The sequence below is a fragment of the Hirundo rustica genome, chromosome 3 (genome assembly GCF_015227805.2).
Source record: "Hirundo rustica isolate bHirRus1 chromosome 3, bHirRus1.pri.v3, whole genome shotgun sequence".
In the NCBI taxonomy this organism is placed as follows: Eukaryota; Metazoa; Chordata; class Aves; order Passeriformes; family Hirundinidae; genus Hirundo; species Hirundo rustica.
Genome location: NC_053452.1, coordinates 20,029,999 through 20,046,640, shown reverse-complemented (window position 1 = coordinate 20,046,640; position 16,642 = coordinate 20,029,999). Strand labels below are relative to the sequence as shown.

General features: G+C 39.0%; 1 protein-coding gene across 3 annotated transcripts in view; it reads right to left on the bottom strand.

Annotated features, from left to right (window-relative positions):
• Window positions 1–16,642, bottom strand: part of RAB3GAP2 (RAB3 GTPase activating non-catalytic protein subunit 2) — a 45,060-nt gene that overhangs the window by 13,341 nt on the left and 15,077 nt on the right. For 2 of the 3 annotated variants that reach the window (XM_040060742.2, XM_040060741.2), the window contains exons 5-22: window positions 15,852–15,899; window positions 15,674–15,749; window positions 15,426–15,527; window positions 14,262–14,361; window positions 12,512–12,610; window positions 11,559–11,707; window positions 10,535–10,614; window positions 10,348–10,437; window positions 9,735–9,874; window positions 8,877–9,093; window positions 8,436–8,579; window positions 8,152–8,234; window positions 7,777–7,841; window positions 7,300–7,390; window positions 4,374–4,501; window positions 3,454–3,667; window positions 1,093–1,190; window positions 430–535 (exon numbers count right to left, since the gene is read on the bottom strand). In XM_040060742.2, the coding sequence (XP_039916676.1) occupies window positions 430–535; window positions 1,093–1,190; window positions 3,454–3,667; window positions 4,374–4,501; window positions 7,300–7,390; window positions 7,777–7,841; window positions 8,152–8,234; window positions 8,436–8,579; window positions 8,877–9,093; window positions 9,735–9,874; window positions 10,348–10,437; window positions 10,535–10,614; window positions 11,559–11,707; window positions 12,512–12,610; window positions 14,262–14,361; window positions 15,426–15,527; window positions 15,674–15,749; window positions 15,852–15,899 (2,030 nt within the window). The remainder of the gene's footprint in view (window positions 1–429; window positions 536–1,092; window positions 1,191–3,453; window positions 3,668–4,373; window positions 4,502–7,299; window positions 7,391–7,776; window positions 7,842–8,151; window positions 8,235–8,435; window positions 8,580–8,876; window positions 9,094–9,734; window positions 9,875–10,347; window positions 10,438–10,534; window positions 10,615–11,558; window positions 11,708–12,511; window positions 12,611–14,261; window positions 14,362–15,425; window positions 15,528–15,673; window positions 15,750–15,851; window positions 15,900–16,642) is intronic. The other variant, XM_040060743.2, reaches the window with a different exon arrangement.

Below are 16,642 nucleotides of genomic sequence, written 5' to 3'. Positions count from 1 at the left end.
TATCCATAGCAGCTGTATGTGAAGTAGGAGAATCAGCATTTATTCATATGTACAACCTATCCCAAATCACGGCAAACTGACTTTATAGAGTACTTAAGTCACAGATGCTGCTAAAGTAATAGTAAAGGATGTCTGTAAAGTAAAGTAACAGGAAAGGAGAGCCAGTCAGCACAAAATAAAGAGATGAGACTATACATTTAAAAAATGTGAGCTGGACAGTCATGTTCTGGTGCCAAATAGGAGTTGTCAAGTTAGCGTAGAGTGAGAGTGAAAACATGGCACAATTAGTTAGTCCATGAACATGCAGCATTAAGTTTTGCTGCATAATTTGTGAAGGGGGAAAACTCAAAGTGATAACAGGCTAGTCAGAGTAGCAAATTTATAATAATAACAACAGTTGCCTTCAAATATTTTAAATGCACATCTCACCTTTCATTTTGCTCAGAAGTGACAGCATAGAGTGAAGGCAGCTGACAGAATCTGGTTTGTCTAGAATGTCTTTTTCCTTGGAAAGCCATAAATTGAGAAGGAGTGACTGCAAAAAAAGAGAATATGGAATTGAAACAGTAAAATAAAAGTCTAATATTGCAACACACCTAATGCAAACAGTTCCTCAAACAAGCTTTGTGTCACAAAGTAAAAACGTTATATCCATGAACCATTGTAACACCACAAGTTAAAAATATACAGCACAATGCCCTCTATGACAGATATTGAAATGAAATAATACAATCACTACATTTAAGTAGGAAGATATTCTAGAAAACTCGCTTTTGAAGGCTCGACTTGGCAAACATTAGGAGTTATTAATATTATAGGTGAAAATTTTACACTTGTACTCCTTAATGAATATTCTAGTCATTCCCATTAGAATACCCACATTTTCTACTAGAATTTTTTCTTCTTTTTTTTCTTTGCTATGTCTTAAATGGGAAATGCAAATAAGAGCAACTAAAGAACTGAATGTGGGGGTATTTGAACACAGCCTGAATACAGCAGTAATCCAAAGGTCAACATGCAGAAATTTTCCTTTCAATGTTTTGCTTTCAAAATAATAAACCAAAGTTTTGAAGTATGTAATAAACATCTTACCAACAAGGTTTGTGGGCTAAAGCCTGCTGATTCCAATGCATGGCACATTTCCTCTGTGGAACTCTCCCCACACAAACACTTCCAGAAGAAAAAGCTGCCTGAAACAAGAATTAGTTGACATTACGAATAGTATCTAAAACCACAATTCCTCTCCTTACACTTAGACAAAAGGCAACCTATCGATCAGGTCCCAGTGAGTGCAATACAAAAGAACAAGTTACATTCAGGATCACCTGATGTTCACCTGCCTGCCAGGTTAAACCACAACAGTGTTTTCTGATGCCCAACAAGGGGCACAGAGGGTTGAGATAATGACAGATCTGACCAGAGCATGTTAAAACTAACTTGTCATAAGCATTCATTACATTACTTTAATAGTCATGGTCCCAGTGCTGATGGATTTGCTGCCAACTTGAGCTGTGTTATTGCTGCAAACATTCCCTGCCATGCTCTATCAGCCCCAGGGGTTTGGGTTGGGTTTTCATGTACTGTGTAACGCTGGCTCCCGGCACGATGAGGTCTCTGTCGTGACACCGATGTGCGTTTGGCCTCGGCCCTCGGGCGCCGTGCCGCGGGAACGATTCGCAATGACACCTCTGCTCCTCCAAGGGCCCATCCAGAGGGAGATGCCTTCCTCCACCTCCCGCTTCTCCAGCCCAGTTATGATCACTCTGCTCAACAGAGCTCGGTATGGGCAAAGGGAAGAGAAGGCCTCTGGATCTGATGGCAGAGTGACAGGCACTGTGGCTACTCCGAGCCCAGCAACCGGCACCGCGGCTGAGCTAGAGAACCTGACCCTGAATCACTGACAACTCTACACGAGAAGAAATACTGCAAGTGAAAGTCAGTTCACTCAGGAGGAGGAACAGGAGAAGGAGGTGGATGAGGAAGGCTACTCCAAAGCAGGGCCAGCATGAAAGCAGAAGAATGAGGCGGTCATTACTCAGGAAGAAGGGGAATAATTTGTTAACAAGCCAGTAACCTAAAAATCCCTATCCCTGAGGGAGCTGCGAGAGATCCATGAAGATTTCAGCCAAAATCCAGGTGAGTATGCCGTCATTCACCTGTTCTTATGTTGGGATAACATGGTCAGTTACCCTGAAATGAGAGGGTAAGGAAGCCAAAGAGCTGGGATCCCTTTCTAGGGAAGAGAGCATTGATAACAGAATTGGAAAAGGGGCAGCGCCTCCCAGGTGTGAAGGGAAGGAATCCCTTTAAGGAATATATTACATATCACCCAGGCAAGCAGACTGATCCAGACTGCACAGAACAGGGTAAAGCCTTTGGAAAGGCTGAAAGATCAACAGGTTTGTAAAGGCTGCATGGAATGAATGCAGTGGGGTGCTGGGACATTCAAACCTTGGGATACTGAGGCAGCTAAGGTCACCTGGTTGGCCAGCACTATGGGATCTGCCAAGCAAACTACCCCTGCCCAATCAAAACTCTACTGTACAACAGAAAGGGATAAAAATACGCTGGGGAACAGAGTTTATGTTATTCCCACCTCAGGCAAAAGCAAACCCATTTGTGGAACTGATTTTGCAAAGGGACCTGGATGCACCTGGGGAAGTCAAGGGGATTGGATTTCTGGGTGAGAACAGCCAATGACTTGAACCGTATGTTAACTGCTACATAATATTGTATGGCATCACTACTACAGATGCCATGTGCCATATCAATGGTAATACAATTAAAATTACCCAGATTATTGACAATTTAATTTTGATGAATCTGGCGAAGTGCAGTGCTGCTATTAACATGACAAGCACAGCAGTGATGGAACCAGACCTGGTTTCAGCATGCAATGACCCAACACCACACACCACATCTGCTGCTCTAGACTACTATGATAGATGGAGCCCACAGCCATGGAGTAAATGAAATGAATGGACATTTCACAGGGACCTTGTTGACAATCTCAGCTTCACAAACTAGGGCTCCTTGTTGTATCACCTAATGGCCTTGTGCTGCCTCTGGTCAGCTCCCCTATCTCTGAGGCTAAAGTCAGTCCTGCCATTAACTCAAGGCTTAAGGCGCTGCGACCACGAAAGGAACAGCAGGGTATGGCTGCTCTGTGAAGTATCCAGCTACCACGGCCCAATTTAGTGGTGTTAATAAATTAATGAGCAATGGTTACATGGCTTCAGGGTAATTGTATCCACAGATGCAGTTAACTTGTATTAATATCCATTCACATGTAAAGACTTCTCCTCCAGCTAAAGGTAAAAGTGTAAAAGGAGCAGTTACATACTACTTCAAGGAAAGACTGGTTGCTACGGCCCTCAAATTAAGGCTAAAATATTTATACCATCTTAGATTAAAATCAGTCTGAGTAATGTGACAGAGTTCAACAGTTCTTACCTAAAGCCACATATTCTCCATCTTCCATATTTTTTACAGTAATCACATCCTTTTCATATTCCAGATATTCTAAGAACATTTTCAGAGACAACACATCATCCTTCTCATCGGTCAACTGAGTGGTAGTTTGAGTATTTTCTTTCTTGTAGTTCTCCAGTAAAGTTTCAAGCCTGTGGAAGTCTTTTTCTTCAAGACGAAGCAGTTTAGCCAAGTCCTTAAAAGCAAAAGCAAAAAGAAAAATCTCATCTCACAAGACTTACACAAGCAGATGGTTTTCAAAGCATAGCAAAAATGAAAAAAAAGTCAGAAAAGTCAAAATATTCCATTTCAAACATTAAAAATGTCTTTAAGAAGGGCCAAAATAATCTCCAAATCAGTCACATTGCTCACATGAAGATCTTGTCTAGCTTTCTTTTTAAGGACCAGAACAGATGCATTTTCCATTTTTAGATTCCACCCATGGTATAACAATCGTCCATCAAGTAAACAAGCCTATAAAATGCCAGCATGGTTTTGTAAATATATAAGCAGCTTTACAAATTATAGCAAAAGCAAGCCAAATTATGCTGCTATGCAAGCACCAAAATTTTTAATTTCTACAGGCTCCAAAATACCCCTCCAAAACCAAAGTTAAGAATACACTACGTACTTTTAATTAAGGACTGAAAACAGGAGATTGTGGGGTGTTTTTCACTTGTATCTCAACTTTATGTGTCTCCTAAAGAATATTAGGTAGATGAATTACCAGACACTTATATAAGGCTGGAGGGAAGGTATTATAAATAATTACTTCATTAAAAGCTGCAGGCCACAAAAATGGGTAACTTGCTTACCTATTTTATGTGAGGCTTTGAAAATGTATTTTTATGCTTAAATCTTCACTTGAACTTAAAATACAGCTGAATTTTGAATTTACTCACGTTAACTGAAGGTGAAGTCTCTTTCTGTATGCTCTGGGAATTTAGTTTGCTAACTAGGTCATAAAGATGTAACAGCTTTAACTTGTTTGCACAGAACTGCAGCAGTCCTTCATCCACACACTCCAGCTCTGAGGAGAAATAAAACTGCATTTGAACTTGAATATGTAGCCTAGAATAGTGAAACACACACACAGAACTGGAGGACTTCTGAAACTCACTGTAATTTTTTGATGCATTGCTATTTGCAATCATTACATTCCATTCAGAGCAGCATAAAATAAGAATTATTTTTACAAGAGGTATTAAAGAAAGGTATCAGGCTTTTTTTAAAACTGGAAGTTGACAACGTGGCATTGAACAAAAACAAATCTATTGTCTTCTCCTGGTTTAAGGCCAAACCAGAGACTGTCAAAACTTGAAATACAGTTCCTATTTTCTTTCATCAAGAAGAACAAACTATAATATTTTATTCATTCTGACAACACTTTAAGCATATTCCTCTCATCTGAAGAAGGCTTGGTAACTATTGACATGAATTAAATTTCACCTCAGCAAGACACTGCCTTCTGTATTTTTGCAGTCTTAGTCTCATAAATTTCATGTATCTATTGGCATTCAAATTCCAGTAACAATTAAGGCAAACAATATAGGAAACTAACATCAACATGTCCAAAATATGCTTTTATTTCAACTTATTAGTCTTTAAACAAAGCTTTTTTTGAGGGATGCTAAAATGATCTTGCTCTACAAAAGATTCCTATGAATACATAATTTTCACCTGAAACTGCTCCTAAACATGATTTTCACTTACAAATCCTTAAATGCTTTTCATACATTGTTATTAAAATCCTACCAAAAAAAGAGCAAAGCACAGCATGTCACAGAACCACCTGACCTTGAATTCCCAACCACAGCATTCACAGAGCTCAGGATCTGCTTCATGTTATTTTTTACCTACTAGACAGAGTGGAGGAATTTCACAGGAATATAATATACTCCTGTGAAATTAGAAGGCTGGAACATCAGTCAAGTTTGCTGTATATTGTGACTGTGGGGAAATAATGCTACGTTTGACAAGAGATTAACGATGAAAAATGCACAACAAACAGACCTTAGGAAATATACTGCTGTCAACATCTCTTCAGAATTAAAAGTCATGTTTCTTCTGCTTTCCTTTAGATGTTTTAGGAGTTCTAACAGAAATGGATAATACTATTGATTTAGAATACCAAGTCAAAATAAGGTAGGGAACTGCATGTGTGAAGGTCTCAATCTTCTCTATGTACTTCGAGAAAACCATAAAAAAAACTACCACTGGTAGAAATGAAGGAGAGATTTCTTCTCAAGCATTTGAAACTACAAAAATGTGTTGTCACATTCTCACTGAGGCAGAAGAAGGGCCACAGCCTTTCCACTGGAAAATGGTTTATTCAGCACTTGCAAACAACAGTGGTAGGGACTTCTCCACTGCTACTGCTAAGTCTCATCTTCTAACAAGGCAGTATGAATCCAGTGATAGCAACAAGAACAACAAAAAAAAGCAGCAGACTTCTGTTGCTGAGAAATTCCAGCACATGCAAAGGAAGTGGCAGGCACATACTCCCCCAACTCTAATTCTCAAAACCCAGCTGGGTCAAGCACAAGCAAAGTTTGCACAATTTAGAAAGATATGAATATGTAACTTGAAATAAACAATCTTGCAGACTTTCAGCAACAAGATTTTGAATTGGCAATCACATTTCCTGACATAAGCTCCGAAATCTCTATCAATACATGAAGTATTTGGTAAACTTCAGCAAAGTTCACCAAAAAAATCCGATACTAGATGTCGGGGGCTTTCCCCTTTTTTCAGATGGTTTCAGGGTCCTTTGCTCCCCTGCACAGCTCTGAGCCAAGCCGAAGGAAGAGACGGAGTTCCCAGGTTTAGCTTTTTCAAGGTTGCATACTTCATTTATTGTTTCTTTTCTTACAATTTTCTCAGAGTCCAACAAGATGTTCACAGCTGCATGGATTCCTCACGTCTCTCCCCGAGCTGGGCTGTCCTTATCTTTTATACTAATTACTACGTATTTCTTGTTTACTATTTCTTACCAATGTCTATCACTATTACTAAAAAGGTCATCTTTACTTTGACCCAATCCTCACTAACTACTTTGTGCCACGTCAATGCAGCAATGGAGTGAGGGAAGGAGAAGGAGAAGAAGGAGACAACGCCCCAGATTCTCCATCTTGTCCCCATTCACTTCAATGCTAGGAATCTAAAATTACTATTTTTTTCACCCTGTGATAAGCTAAACTACTATTTTTCACACTCTTGTGGCCTGTAAACCTTCTCTCAGTGTAGGAAGTTTTTCCCATGGACTGAGATCAAAGCCCGTGTCTCTCTGAGCTCTGGGCTGGGGTCCCAGACCCCCCTGTCCAGGTCCCTGACCCTCCAGGGCAACCAAAGGAATGCCCTGGACTCCAACAACTAGATGTGGTCACAGCTCAGATTCTCAGCAATAAGGATTTTCTGCTTCAAGCACATTAAATTTCACAGATCATACCACATCCTCACTGCCTTCTTTGGAGAGAGAATAAAAATTAAAACATCCCCAGGCAAAAACCTATGAACCTTCTTTCCAAAGGAAGCTTTTCAGGACACAAGTACCCAGACCAGTTGTTGTTTGGTTTGTTTTGTTGTTTTTTAAAAATAAAATGACAAGTTACTAGGCACACAGCAAGCATAGCAAAGCATACTTATTAGCAAGCTATTTGCAGTCTGCATTAAATAAAGACATGGAAAAGCAAAATCCTGTGATATCTAGCATCAAAACCAAGCAGACCAAGTGTGGTCTTCCTGTGGAAGAGAACTCTTCTACAACACTCTTACAGCACTGCAAAGTGCAAATGCCTCTCCGTATTTGCAAAATAAATATCCACCTACCCTGTTTTTTTAAATTATCCATTAATGTCTGAGTGATGTTTGTGAGAGATGCAAGTGGCACACGTTCACTTGTCAATATACTTTCCAAAGCCTGTTAAGCAGATATTTGAGAGAATTAAACATTCACCTGATCTCATTGTAAAAACATGCAAGTTTTGCCAACAATAGCACAAATTTGACTACTATTTTTCATCTGTATTTCACCTTCACATATACTTGTGGCATAATTTGTTCCTACAGAAAGGTCATCTCTCTCTTTTTATTATTAATAGACAGTGCCTTGGGGAGTCACAAGCCAAAGTTAATTCTAGTTAATATGTTGTGAAAAAACTACCCAGAAAAAGACCAGAGAAACCCTAAATAGCTAAACTATTTGCTTCAAGTAATTCCAGGAAAAAACAACTTATTTTAAAAGATTTAGCACTCTGATAATGCAGTACTTTTTTTCTAATATTAAGGTATACTGTAAATGTTCACCTGTTTTTTTGTAGCAGGATATTTGATATCAAGTATTAATTCCTTTGCTTCAGCTTCAATTAAATCTGCAAACAAAGAAAATCACAATTGCAATTCATATTTCTCAAATGCCTTCTGAGGAGCAAGTCAACCTGCACCACAGTTAAGATACACATGGGTTCATGACAAAGATGAAGACAGTGTTGCAGAAACTGCAAAAATAAGCTTGAGTAAAAAATGAAACAAAGTAACGAAAACCCCGAGCTACTTAAAGATCATAGCTCATACAGCTGTCAGAATACACCACAATCATATTGATGGTTGCACACTTGCAACAGAGATAATCCAAGAACTCTTTGATAACACAATCTTTAGAAATTATACAAGGGAACCTACCTGGATCTGAGGTTTTAGCTTTGAGTAAAGCATTTAACTTCTTCACGAGATGCATATCCTTGGCTCGTTCGCTCTTTTTATCACTGAAGGAAAAAAATTTTTAATTGTATGAGTGAAGAGCACTAAAAGTAATGATTCAATAAAAGTGTTTTTAAAATTATTTATGCTACTTTAAGGTAACATCCCAATAATGAAAATTATGTTAATCCACACAAACCAATGAGACTATTACAGAGTACTATAATGAAATTCATTTACTGATGTAGAGCATTAAAAGTCCTTACCTCAGTGATAAATGGAAAGGTACATGGACAGTTTTTACACTTCCAGACACTGGATCAACAAGGCAGATCTGGTAAGTCTGGGGCTGCCATCCTTGACTGGTCACATTGTTTAGACCCATTATTTTATAACCAGGATACAGCAACCTGAAATATTAAAAAATTGCCAAAATTAGCAACCCTCCCTGTCCACAAACAAAACAAAGAGGCAACAAGTTTTATGAAGCTAAGGTTTAAGAACTGCTAAATGCCTTTATCAGAGAAGACTGCAGAGTGACAAAATATGACAAAGGCCCCACCTCTAGAACAACAAGCTGCATTCAGTGGAAACACTGGGCAGCACTGGAAGTGGTGCTTGCCAGCACCACTAGCACTTTTGGCCCTGGCATAGCCACTTTACTGCAACAGGACAGCCACCACGCCCACCTGCTACCTGTTTCTTACCTGCAGTATTTCCCCACATTGAAGGCTCCAACTCGAGGTCCTTGCTGCGTGCTCCACACTTCCAGAATGCCTCTTCTTGGAGCATAGATCACAAGGAACTGAGCTACCCTGCTTGGACCCTGTGCATTTCCAAAAGGAGAAGAATCCATCTTCTCAGTTTCCCTTTCCTGAAGGTCCTCTACAGTCTGTATCCAACCAACTTCTGCGTCACGGTATCCTTTGTTAGAGAAGGCAGGAGGCCATTAGTGTCCAGAAATTAATACAGGATTAGCACATCAAGCTGTAATCTTAAACTTTGCTTCAAATTGTGCAATTCCTGACTCTTGTAAAGAGCTCTGGTCCATTGACTTGAACAGGGCCCACCAGAGAGTGGCCATACGCAGCCTTTGGCAAAGCTCTGGGGAGGAAGAAGTTCCTCTGAAGAGGATATACAAAAACTCCAAAATAATCAAGTCAGTACTCGGAACATTACACCAATTCAAGAAATTGAGGAGTCCCTTGTTGTGCAGCCATTATGATGAAATGAGAATCGAACAAGCTGTATGCCTTCTTACTGATTTTTCAAAGTTTATCTTCTCAGCAGAATTAAAAAGGATACTACAGCTTATCAAGAAAAAGAACCTTGGAGAACAGAGCTAGAGCACTTCCAAAAAAGATACAAACCAAATTGACCAAATTTTAACTGCAGGCCATGTAAGTATTCCAGGGATCTACAACATTACCCTTATGGACTTTATATTACACCTGACTTTGGTTTGTAATGAAGCAATGTACTAAAAAATCTCGGAATTCTAACTCTGAACATAAGCCCCAGTGTTTTGAAGAATATTATTTGCCATACAAATATCACTACCATACCTTTCCACATGCGAACTGCGAGTCCTCTTGTAACATCCAGTAAAATAACCCTTCCAAATTCATCTGTTACTGCTGCCAAAGTGTTACATGGAGACAGACATATCCTTTCACCGTGGCGCCGGGAGTCGGGAAGTCCAAACCTAAAAAAGTAATAACGAAGCAAAGCCAGACACATCCTTTTCTTCACAAATAGTGAAGTTTTCTTCTAAGGATTAAGATTTCTTTTAAGGTAACAGAAGGCAATGGGTAAAATTAAGAGCAAATCACGCAAAAAGTTCTGGTTCTGTCTACCAAGACATATCATAGCTCTGCCTAAGTCCTAGTGAAAAAGCAAAGCTCAGAAAGCAGGGTGATTGCACTGTCAGGCAATGACTGTACAGTAACAATGAACCCACACACTGGAAAGGAAAGACGAATAATTATTTGTCCTGAACGATAAACAAAGTACCTACAAACTACCATTACTGCTTAAAGCCACATGTTCATCAATTATACAACTTTCAAAATAATTTAAACAATTAAAAGCACAAGACATCCAAAGCAACTAACAATGAAAAAAAAAAAAAAGCAAAAAAAACCCCCAAAACCCAAAAAACCAAAACCACAAACTTACCTCACTGCCAATGGGGTTGCAGGTTCCACTTTTGGTTTCTGTTTTTGGACAGGTTCTTCTTCATGTTTACTCTTCCAACCAAGCCAGCCACTTGCAACAGAAGAACACAACAAGAATTACACTAACGGTCCTAAAAGTATTCAAAATATTATGCAGCTACTACTAGGAAAAAAAAAAAAAATATTACCTGGCAGCATTAAACAATGCTGAAGTCAGTTTGCTTGCAACTGCCAAGGCAACATGAGACAGCAGTGGCTGTGAGCTACCCTGAAATACAGAAATAAAGTGTTTAGAAAGTCAAGAAATGGTCAGCTGTGAGCCACCATGAAATGAAGGAACAAAGCCTTTAGGAAGCCAAGAAATAGTTCTTACACTGAACTTAACTGCAGAATAGTTTTTCAGGCCTCTTACAGACTTCCAGCTTAGAAAGTATAGCTTTAAGACTGCAAAATTTTAATTCATTGCCCCCAGAAAAGCCATTCTGACATCGCTTTACCATTTCAAAATCCTCCTGCAAGTCACTGGTAGCTCAGTAGGTTTGTCTGCAACAGAAGTTATGAAAACCCTGTGTATGATCAACCACAGAGAGCTGGCTGGCGTGTGGCATCGGCATCCTTGCAAATATCAGTGTAAGCAGTTTTTTTACAAACCTATTGGAAAGCAAGTACAAAAACCAAAATCCCAATTCTAGCATCTTCAATTAGCTTTTGATCCTGGTAAGGACAGCATACACGTAGGGTCTGAATGTACAGGCACAGCTATGCTGACATCCTTTTACTCCAATACAAGAGAAGATGATGTAGTATGCTACAGTTAAGCACAAATTGCAGCTTTCTCCAACAAGAAATCACTACAATGTACTCAGGTTGTATGTGTACACAATCAAAGGCCAAAGACCTCCAAAAATCTGTAAGATGCATGTTACACAACATACAACATAATTTTGCAAAAACAGTCATTGGCAATAAATAAACAAATTTGAAAAGATTACTCATAGCATTGAATTTAAGATAGAAAATAAAATTTCTCATTAGCAGGAACCCATGCTAGACATTACTATCTCATTCACTCCAAATCATTCCACTTCTAGAAAATCAAGAAGGGGAAAGGTCAACATAAAAAGAACACAAAAACATTTCAGAAATACTCATACAGAAATAAAGAAAGATTAATTACTCAAAGTTTCAGCAAGTCAGCTTTGTAGTACATACCTCCAGGGCAAAAAAGAACCCAGTGAAAGGATTGGCTCCAACAGTAACATACTGGGACATGGCAGGTGGACTGTTTTTTATAGCTGCATTATATCCTCCTATATGGGAGGCAGTCTTCATTTGATCAAAAGGACACAGCGTCATGATGCCTAACAAAAACATTAAAGTGAATGTCTGACACATTCAGAACAAAGGCATGCAATTGCTCTAAAAGCATAAATGTATTCCTGCTTTCTTGACCGACAGCCAGCATTCAGGGGGAAGGGAAGAGGAACGGCTTTAACCACAGAAATGCCAAACAACATGGCAGAAATAACCTAATGGACTTGGGTTAATTATAAAGCACATCTGGTTTGTTCAGAAGAAAAAAAATTCAGCAGAGTTCAGCAGCAAAAATACACACACCAAACTCACTGCACCTGTCTTTATAGCTGCTGCTTTTGTAGAAAGGGTGGAAGAGAAACTAAGCTTACTGTCCCTCAGATATGCCTCTCCAACAAGAACTGAGGCTTCTGCAAATTCCTGAAGGGTAAAAGTCTTTGAGAGCCTATGAGTCAATTTGTCCTCTTTGGAAAGGAACCACCCCAAATTTGATTTTCCTTACGTGCCAGACTCAGGAAAGACCCACACCAGACTTAACCTGCCTTCCAGACTGCTCTTTCACCTGACAGAAATGGAAGTAACTGCATCTGATCATGTCTCCCTCAGCTGTTTCTTACCAAGCAACAAAGAACAAGACAATTACAGCTGTAAGAGGGAAGATGCAATCAGACTAGACAAGAAAGTAAATTATATTTATGATAGTGATTAATGAAATCATTCACTATAATAGCCTTCTCTCACTATGTATTTCTATCCAACCAGTATCACTAAGTGATCTCAACCCCAAATCAACTGCACATAAACATTAATTTCATTTCCTTAAATACTTGAAATTAAACAGAAATGCTTACCAATACTAGCATGGTCAACAATCGTATCCACATCTTGCAAGCCCCATTTCTTATAAGCTAATGGTGGAGGCTGAACATTCTCATTGCCAGATGCTGCAGCTGACAAAAGCCAACAAAGCACAAAAAAATTTCTACTGAGTCAAAGACAAAGAAACAGTGTAACAGAGAGGGGAAAAAAAAACACTTGATGCAATCTGAAGACACAAAATAACCTAGTTTTAAGTTAACATACATTGAAACATATGCTAAAATGGCCTTTTGAAATACTTACCATCATCAAATTAAATTTTTTTAAAATTTAACTGAATAGAACCGCACATGATATTCCACCATAAACACATTTTGTACTTGTAGATAGTGTACTCACTAGCTATTGTGGTATAATACTCTTTACAATTTTTAAAAGCTTCTACAAATAACTTCTGTGGTTTGGGCATGTTTAAGTGGAAACTTCTCCACCCAAGTACTTGCTAAGTCAGCACTCACTAGATATGTAACAGTGGGAGGCAAGAACAGTGGTAAGTGTAAACCAGTGAGTGACACTTTCAAAATATCTATTACCCCAAATATAGATGATTAAGAATGAAGGAAGATACGGTACTCCAGCTGCAGATATTGCAACAGGCTTTGAGTCCTTCACACCATCCTTGTGCTATCTATCACACAGTACTGTCACATAATTCTCCTCCACCCCTGGAAACTGAAACTTGTTTCCAAACTGGAAACTGAGCTTGTTTCCAAATTAGAGTATGAACAGGCACTGTAGTAAAAGAACAGGATCAAACTCTGCACTATCAAACAAGGTATGAAAAGCTCTTAGACATGAACAAAAAGAGCAGTGACCACCACTGCCATCATCACAGCATTACCACTTCCCATAAGGTCTTTACTGGGAAGAAGAACATTCCACTGACAGTGACATGCTAAGAAGCACCTTAGCAGCATGCAGTGGCTCAGTGCCAGTGAGCAGCTGACCACCACACAGCTGCTCACTCACTCACTCCTAGTGGCTTGGGGAAGAGAGTCAGAGGACTAAAAATGAGAACACTTGTGGGCTGAGATAAAGACAGCATGCAAACAAAGCAAAATAATGAATTTTCTTCACCACTTCACATCAGCAGGCAGGTATTTAGCTACTTCCAGGAATGTAGGGCTTTATCACATGTAACAGTTACTTTGGAAGCCAGATGCCATAATTCTGAAGATCCCCCCCTTACTCCTTTCTCTTCCCAGCTTTTATTTCCAGGAGTATCATCACATGGTACAGGATATCTCTTTGGTCAGTTGGGCTCAGCTGCCCCAGCTGTGTCCCTCCCAATTTCTGGGAACCCCCAGCCTGCACACTGTCAGGGCAGTGTGAAAAACAAAAAGAAAAGCCTTGACACTTGAGTAAGCACTGTTCCACAGCAGCTAAAACATCAGCATGCTATCAGTGCTGTTTTCACCACAAATGCAAAACACAGCCCCATACCAGCTGCTAGAAGAAAAATTAACTCCATCCCAGCTCCAACCAATGTACAGTATTATGGTGAGCATGTAGAAGACAGTCAATACTACTTGGACAACTTGGGCTCTGCTAACATTTTCTGTAAAGGAAGAAATGTCCCTGAATGCAGTAGATGTCAATACATCAATGAACAAGCATGGAAGATTGAAATTCCACCCTAATTTTATATTTAATCTAAGTAAATTTCCTAAAAATAAAGACCTACTAACAGATTGAAAAATAAACATTTCCCCTTACACATACCTCTTGCTACCTGATTGCGACATGCACGAAGGGACTGGAAGAGGCTGAAGCCATCAATTGTCACAATTGCTGCTGGGTACAAAATACTCAGTTCCTCATTCTGGGGAAAAAATGAGAAGGAGACAAAAAAATAGATCAGTGCTTCTACTAGAACAGCTTATTTTCTGGCTTTTTATACTATTAACTACACAAAGATGAGGATTACATCCAGAGAGTTAGTATCAAACAAGCCAGAGGCAACAGACTAAGGCAAAACTACAAAAACTCAGTACTAAACTGTCCCAAAAATTATTTTAGCCATGAAGTTTTTATATTTTTATCTTCTTTTAATAACTTCTTTGCTTGCTTAATATATCTTATGGCTTAGGAGGAAAATACATAAGTCACAGCAGCTTTTGAAGGCGACAGAAAACCAGGTTCATCTAGATTATAAATATCACGGTTTTAGGAAGCCAAATTCTGAAACTGGATTAATGCCTGCCTGAATTACTACTTGGGCACATAAATGCTAATCTGGTGATACAAATTCAAGACTCAAATTCCTTAATGCTTCTGTATTTCAAAACCAATCCCAAAAATGTCATACTAAATCACATGAGTATTTGTACAAAGAAAACTCGGAAATATCTGTGATTTTGTTCATTTTTCACGAAATAAAGCTTGGCAACTCATCCAAAAGCAAGGAAAACTGCCTCCTTTACTAAACAGTCTAAGTTCTGCAGGAAATACTCATAATGACATGCAGGTTCCTAGCCCTATAAATATTCTTTTAATTTCCAGCTATCTTCTCTGTGAAATAATTAAGGTAAGTTATTAAGAATGAGTATGAATAGCTCTTGGCACATGTCAAGTTACATTGTCTCTCTTCATCAATGCATTATCATGTTTTTTGCACATAAATGAATAAACAGAAAATGAATGAAATATTCATTTGCAAACAGAGAAAAACAGAACAATTCTATAGAGCTAATTTTCCAAAAGACATTCCAGATCCTCAAACTATACAGGCATGAATACATCCAGAACAAGAAATCAAGGGTCTCTTGTTCTAAGGAATCGTCCATCCCATCAAAAACTGGCAAAGGACACAGAGGATTCACAGAGAAGACTCCCTTCCATACCCCATAACACTGGCACTTCGCTTTTGAAATAATCTGACAAAACCTGTTCTGTGACACCAGGATGCCTGGGAATTTCATAGGTTCTGCACTTGAGCTGTAGGACAGGATCTTCATTCAAAAGCTGTGCAAGAAGCAGTACTCCACTCTAGAAGAGAAAGGAGAAGAAGCATGAATACATTTCTGCCCCTTTTCTTAGGGAAGGCAAAAAGCACAATGTGCAGAGACCAAAGCTTAAAACACCCAGATGTTTATGCCAAGAGCTCCCTCGTCCTGCCCTGCTGAGAAACGCACCTCAGTGTAAAACCGAACGTAGCCAGATGTGAAGCCAACCACGATGCATGTCCAGTCAGGGCGGCCTGTGGAGCTCCTGTTTCACAAGGATACACTCAAGTTAAAAACAAATCCCATTCCAAGCTAGAGACATAGAAAAGTGTCATGGGAGGACATCAGTGGTCATACACACCCTTACCTCTTCTGACTTGCCAGCGGAATACACAATACGCTAGTCACACATTCACTAGAAAAAGAAACACAAAATTAGTGGCTCTCCCCCACTGTGAAATTTTACTCCACGCAAGAGATCTTGCAATGTCAGCACTCTGAAAGTCTTAATAATTTATTAATATAATACACCATATATCAAATTCACAGTTAAGAATCAAAAAAGTCCCTTCACTTTAAAGACATTTTCAATTACAAGTTCAAGAATGCCCAAACAGACTTTCTGTACCTTGTTAATGATGTGTTTCATAAATCACAGACTGATTATTCTGTTAGTACTGTTCAGCAGATTCACGTTAAATTTCATGTGCCTAAAGGTAAATTATTTCTTCTGATCTATAATGATATGCCATGAAGAGACACCTTTTTTTTAAAAAAAAAAAGAGCCAACTCCAACTGAACTATATATCAAAATAAATTTTTGAAGTATGCAATTAGGTAGATTTTCTAGCCACTGCCTTATATTTTGAGAGCATTTGAATATGGTTGTCCCAGTTAATGCAATAACTGAGCAGGCTCAGTGACAGGCAAAGCATGCAGAAGGCAAGCAGAGGAGCAGGCGTCAACATCTCAAATGAAAAGTTATTTAACTGTTACCATGATACAAAATTTTACACTGTCTGGGGAAACAGAAGCAGTGCAAAGGTTTTCTGAGACAGCACAGAATTCAAGATGACATCCCAAACAGCACTTAAAGCATAAATGCCAGCAAAATTGTTTATTATTTACATTTCAGGTCACCTCCATTTCCCAGGGTAG